This window comes from Frieseomelitta varia, unplaced genomic scaffold (genome assembly GCF_011392965.1).
Source record: "Frieseomelitta varia isolate USP_RPSP 00005682 unplaced genomic scaffold, Fvar_1.2 scaffold_909, whole genome shotgun sequence".
NCBI lineage: Eukaryota > Metazoa > Arthropoda > Insecta > Hymenoptera > Apidae > Frieseomelitta > Frieseomelitta varia.
The window spans coordinates 563,988-570,503 of record NW_025110711.1 but is presented as its reverse complement, the minus strand read 5'-3'; the positions used below and the strand labels follow the sequence as shown (position 1 = coordinate 570,503).

General features: G+C 34.9%; 1 protein-coding gene across 1 annotated transcript; it reads right to left on the bottom strand.

Annotated features, from left to right (window-relative positions):
• Positions 1-2,761: 2,761 nt before the first annotated feature.
• On the bottom strand, positions 2,762-5,413 carry LOC122537475 (translation initiation factor IF-2-like). The gene is made up of 3 exons (XM_043670656.1): positions 5,057-5,413; positions 2,872-3,100; positions 2,762-2,787 (listed from the first exon to the last, which is right to left on the bottom strand). The coding sequence occupies exons 1-3, from the start codon at positions 5,411-5,413 to the stop codon at positions 2,762-2,764; spliced, it is 612 nt and encodes a 203-aa protein (XP_043526591.1).
• Between the last annotated feature and the right edge of the window lie 1,103 nt (positions 5,414-6,516).

Sequence of the window (6,516 nt, the reverse complement as noted above, 5' to 3'; positions counted from 1 at the left end):
GAAAAAAAAAGAATGAATAACATCGTTAGTGAAACGTCGCGTCGTAAGAAATGGTACGCGTTTTATCAGTAGTACTTGCCGTTCTACGAAACAGTGACGCATTATCCATATACATACATATTGTCATTGCGTAACGCACATGATAATCGTTTCTAGTAAACAAAATAGGGAGAATCGCGAGCTCCGTTTGTCGAATGATTTTCGAATCTGTCGTGTCGTTTTGATTAGTTTTACGTGACACGCATGTTTGCACAATGCTTCAGTGTTTTTTTTTTTTTATCTTAATTTTCCTCGTTCGATAAAACTTGAAATATAAAAAATCAAATTCCCTCACGTACCATTAAACTTTTTAAATATTTTTATTTTTATTTTTATTATATTTTATTTTATTTTATTATATTTATATTTCATTATATTTTATATTTAAATATGATTAACTCTTTTCTTCGTGCTTAAATTCCTTTTTGTGTGAAATAATTGATTCTTACGTAAAATACGTGTAATACTTTACATCAAGTTGTCTACTATATTAAATTCGATCTGAACGAAACATTTCTTCCAGGAACATGTTTGCAATTATCAGAATCGTATGTACCTAAGATTACGTTTAATTGTGTATTGAGCACTTGATTAAGCACGTATCAGCGAATTGTATCGCTCTATCAGCAACAAACAAACAAATGTTTGATACGAGAATCGTATACGCTGATAAACTTTCTCCAATCAACAGATTGTTTCAGGAATAGTTACGGTGACTAATCGACGAACTAGACACAACTCGGAATACAAATTAAAAGAACACGCATATGGTTCATTTAAATACGCAGCACAATCTAACATAGTCTGTAGTATCATAAGTCGTTTCGAAAGAAACTGCTGTAACAAATTCTGAATTACTACAGAAACTTTTCCACAGAAACTAGCAAAGTTTTGATAAAAGAAATTAAGGTAGAACAGTTTAATCTATGCTTCTACACAGTGATTATAAATAAAAAAATGAGTAAAATCTACTTTTGAACTGAACCGTAGATTAAACAAACAGAAAAGAATTCAAACCTATTAATACAAATTAAATCACTACTATCTATTGAATTGCTCTGAAATAAAATAAGTTAATAAACACTCCGATATAATACATTATTACCTAATGTCACCTAAACATCGCATGCCAGCACGACGAGAAAGTACAAATTTCATTCATAAATCGTCAAAGTGCATTTTAAACAAAATCACAAACAATACATCTCAAACAAAAACATCGACAGTATTCCTCGATTATTTACAATTTATTGCAAAATCGACCAATTTTTTCCTGAATTCTGTGGTTGGTTTGAATTTTGAGAAAAGAAGACAGAGAAATGTCAGTAGGCAGTGACAATCATGAACGGACCACGGCAGGTGCCTCGTCACGCTTATAAATAGGGGCTAGCCATCGCTGTCTATTTCTCCTGCACGGTTCAACAGAGAAGTATGCGAATCACATGCATACAGGGGCACAAATACGCGAATATCGATTGATCCTTGATTTTTCAAGAATTTTATGAATTTAATCCAAGCTGACGATCCGCAGATCGATTCATATGCAAATTGCATTCTTTTCCAATTTTTTGCGATAGTTCCGGTACGAAATAAGCCTAATGTGCCAGAGGATTAAGACTGAGTTTTAAATCGTTCAGATGTAATTTCGTCACGGTTAAATGCAATTTATTCTTAGTTCGTGATAATTCTGAAACTTCAGTTCAATTAAATGTCTAATATTTTAGTATTTGAGGTTAATAGTTTGTCATACTTTGGTATTAAGATTTCATCGAGATTTTCTTACTAGCGGGATTTAATTCGATAATATCTTGATGATTTTGTATTTCCGATGCTTTCTATTGGATATACAGAACATTTCTCGAAAATCCATTCGTCTTGCATTCAACGTGTGCATAAATTTTGCAAATGTTGGCCAAAATATTTATCGTTTTTCGAGTTCAAAATCGTTTTAGGGACAGGTGAAAAACGATAACACGTGTAAATGAATATCTTTGAATTAATAAAACAAATAACTAACTATTCTATCCATTTGTCCAATAAAAAAGAAGATTGTGAAGAGACGGTGAATCATACTGTGCAATACATAACTCCATTTACAAAAGATAGAATATATACTAGATACTAAAATTACCTGAATAAATTAGCAATTTCCTCGCTATTATTTTATTTACGGGAAACAACAAGTTTTTAACGTCAACCGCAGAAAACATGGATCATTAATAGTTCTTAATCAACTTTATGGATTTGGCTTCATCTCTAAATAGAGCATTTCTTCAACAGAGTTTCTAAATTGGCAAACAGACGTTCATTGATTTCATCGTTGCCAGAAGTATCATATAAACGTATTGGTAACGTCGATTTTTAGTTAAATCACTGTTAAAATTGCAACATTGCACAAAAATAACATTTCTTGGCGATAGAAACGAATAAATAGCTAATAAAAATGAACGAATTTTCATCGAGGTATTCTGTGTTCTAATTCTAATTTAAGACTAAATCCACTGAAATATTTTGTAGTGAGGTAAACTCGTTGGTATGATATTTACAAAAACTGATTTTGGCAATTTCGAACGTTATAATCTTTTTTAAAACTCGTTATTTATAAATTATATTTTCTTTATATTCTTAAATTATAAATTATATTCTATATTAATTATATAGTCCTATGGTGTTAATATTTAATTACACACTTATTTTAATTACACATCACTGATTTTACGCGTTACAGTTTTGTTAATTTAGTAATTCCTAATAGTTGTTAAATCATGAATTTTTGTTAAAAGCAGTACAAGAACATGCAAATGTGTACACTTTCTGAGATGAGATACTCACTCTGAAGCTGCTGTATCGTAGCCTGATACTCAGCAAGCTTCTCATCTACGTAATCCTGACTTTGGTTAGCTATTATTTCCGCGGTACTGGGTCCGCTGGATTCCTCTTCCGTTTGCGAGTGATCCAGTGGCACTCCAACATATTCGTATTCGCCAGGTTTATATGTTCCAATCAAATATTCCGGTGGACCACCGAGCAAGGGCGATGATGTGCCACTTTCCACCGAACTCTATCAAAACGCACCAAAAAAAAACGAAAATATACATACTGACAGTAAAAGCTAGAAAAATTGATATGAAAGAAGTAATTGAGAAAGGCTCCTGAGAGAGATTATTTCTTAATCGTTAAGAAAATGATAAAACAATTCGCAGAAAATCATTTTCTATCTATCTAATAAATGATATGATGACCACATGATCATTTCACAACCAATACATCTACTATATTCTGACGTGTTTAATAGCAGAACAAGCGGACTGATCAAAATGATCAATTTGGAACTTGTCATAGAAATTTTGTGGATTTACTGTGACACAATTTTAGAGATTTGCTTGACTTTTCGTGTATGAATAAAAGCTTGCATTCGTTATTGTATTATAAACTTTTTTGTACTTTCTTCATATCCATTTCTCTGATATAAGTTTTGTATCTTGCACGTTAATAATTTTGGAATTAAACGATCATTTTTCCATAGCCACATCTGACTATACAATCCGTAATTATTTTTCCTAGTCACTTTTAGAGTCTAACTTTTCTTTTCGATCACGGCGAACAACAAGATACTAAATAATTTGTTGTTTTTCATTTGTTGAAAGGATATACATGGATTCGATCACATCAGCAGTGCATTCACACCTGGCACGCGTCTGGGAAAACCGGTCGTTAAAACTTGTCGCGGCCTACATTTTATTTAGGCGCCCCTATTTTATACCGTTGTCTCGGCCAGTCGGACACGAGACCACGTGGGCGTGAAAAACGAACAGTCCACGTGGCGAATTTTCTTTGAACGTTTGTTTCACAATCCTAAAGCCCTATTTAAACAACCAGTCAATTGAAAATTAAATCTACGCTCGAAACTACGCAGAACCAGTAGATAAATTTTAATTAAATAATGTCGAAGAGTTGTAAAACCGCTAGAAAGCTAAAAAGCCAATACTCTGTGATAGTATCGAGAAGCTAAAGCCTAATTTAGAACTGTGCAGATTAGGACAAGCTTTTGAGTGAAATAATTGAGTAATGAATAGAAAACGAGAAACTATAAATCAAAGCCTCGCTTAGTTGAGACCAGTGAACTCGCGTAATTTTAATTAAATAATTTCATAGAATCGAGAAATCGAACGTTGGATGAAGAGCAACTAAAAATCGAAATCTTATCTACCAAGAACATAAGATCATTAAGTTAAGACAAGTGAGTATGTGAAATTTGAGTTGAATGATTTATAAAGATTCACGGAATTCTAAAATCGAATGTTAAATGGAAAATAAACGTTTGGTGATTTTTCACGTGTTAAGATTGAGAGGAATATTGAATCTTTTACTGCCACGTGAACTTCTCTTCTTCGAGGGAGTTGACGCGTGTTCTGTGCCACAAGTATAATTTAACATGCAACGTTTCCTGTTTCATCAGCAATTTCGTACGGTGGTCCGTGTTAAACTAGCCGGCTAGCAGCTAACTATATGTTCGCTGATTGCTACTACTGTCTATACCAATGACTAATGAGTCCAAAAATAAAGTATATCTCACTGCTTCTACAGAATCTCACGTTTCGACGATTATTCTCTATTGCACATTATCTGTTATTATCTCGAAGCATACTATTAGCTAAAATACTGCTGGAAGTACCGAAAATACTATGGACATTGCATTCTCTGTTACTTTCAAATTCAAGATCAATACGAGACCCTCTACGATGCGAGGGAATTACATTTTGATGCCTTTAACTCTTAATGGTAGATATTAGGCAATAAATCAATAGCTTTCAAAGTTTTCATCAGACTCAGACAAATTTTATTCTAATAAATCTACTAAGAAGAGTCCAGCCTTTGCTACATCACTAATTTTTCCAAAAATCGATATGTCCTGTTAGTCAGTTCTGTATTCATTAAGTTTCCTAAAAATCTCTACCCTTCGTAATTTACAACCGTCTCGATATCTGCTTATCCCATCATTTTAAAAGTCACATACCTGCGTCGGTATAAAGGGCCTAGGTGCTTGACTTGCTACTGGAATCGGTGACGGCCATCTGGGCCTTGGACACTGTATATATCCAGTGGGCGATCCGAAAACAGGCGATATTCCAGGAGAAATCGGCATTCCAATCGGTACTGGGCTCATCGGGTGCCTCATTCCAGTATACGTCAACGGGGACGCAGGATGAGCATGATGAACCGGAGTTGGCGGTCCTCGAGCTCGTTGAGGATGAGGCGAGCTCGTAGGACTGAAAGGGGAAGGAGACCTATACTGGCCAGACGTGTTCGGCCTGGTTGTCCAGCTGCCTCCTGGCCCTGGTTTTCCATGAGGTTTCGACGGCGGCTGCGACATCTTTAGCTATTTCGAAGCTCCACGTGTCGCGCTTCGATCACCTAGCATCGCTGTGAAAGGGCACATTACATACATTTCATTGAAACTCCCTTCTTTCTCTATTTCAATTCATATTAGAATTTACCATAAATTACCGAGAAGAACTGATTCGTAAAAGAGGAGTCGCTATTTTGTTTGAAATCAAAAGGAAATTGCACACGATGGAACGCAGCATCTTGTACACGATGTAAAGTATGTTAAAATTCATCGAGAGGGTATATATAACTTTTCAGAAGTGTATAAAGTCACGTCGATTAAAACTGAAGAGATACCGTGTAGAAGTTGAAGTGTCTTGGATATATAACGAGCTCTGGGTCGCGTAGTGGCAGTGAGTAGGCAGATTAGAATGGGCAATTGTCCAAAAGTCTCTCGAAATAGGCAGTTCGATTGTCTGACTTCCCGCTGACTTCTGCACGTTAGCGCGTGAAAAACGTGTAACAGACAAATCGCCATGCATGACATTACACAATGCTGAAAAGGCGCGAAGTGTACACAATGTGAATTTAAACGAGGCTATTCCCATCTTTTGTCTTCCTGTTGATAAAATTCTGTGTTTATTCAACAACGAATGATCCTTTTCTTATTAAAATGAAGCACCGTTAAGATCACAGTCTTTCTTTACGAAAAGTCTTTATCAAATTGATTTGTCTAAATATTTATATATCAGTTATTCTAATTACTACATGAATAATTCTTAAAAATTGTCCAAATAGTTCTTGAACGATATATATAAAATTGAGCAGATATCAAAGATGAATTATCGAAATATAAGGAAGTTAGAGTAACGTGGTTCCACAGGTCGAAGGTCTAAAGGTTTTTGGCTGGATCGAGTGTAGGCCGACTAAATATAACGACAAATCTATTTTAAAGCGATTAGAGCACTGCCCACAGACGTGTCCGACAACACAGATGTATTTGCAACGACTACGTCAGATATTTCAGAAAATGACGTGAATATTAACGCTTGCTAATTAGCATTGTCGTGACACGCGTACGTACATAATGCATGGCGCCATCGTTGAGCGTAACAAACTTTTCGTTTATCAGGAGACATATAATTGATT

Coding starts and splice junctions, on each gene's coding strand:
- LOC122537475 (XM_043670656.1), bottom strand. CDS start 5,413: ATGTCGCAGCCGCCGTCGAAACCTCATGGAAAACCAGGGCCAGGAGGC. Junction 3,101..5,056: donor GGCCCTTTATACCGACGCAG/GTATGTGACTTT, acceptor GCGTTTTGATAG/AGTTCGGTGGAAAGTGGCAC. Junction 2,788..2,871: donor TACGATACAGCAGCTTCAGA/GTGAGTATCTCA, acceptor AACAACTATTAG/GAATTACTAAATTAACAAAA.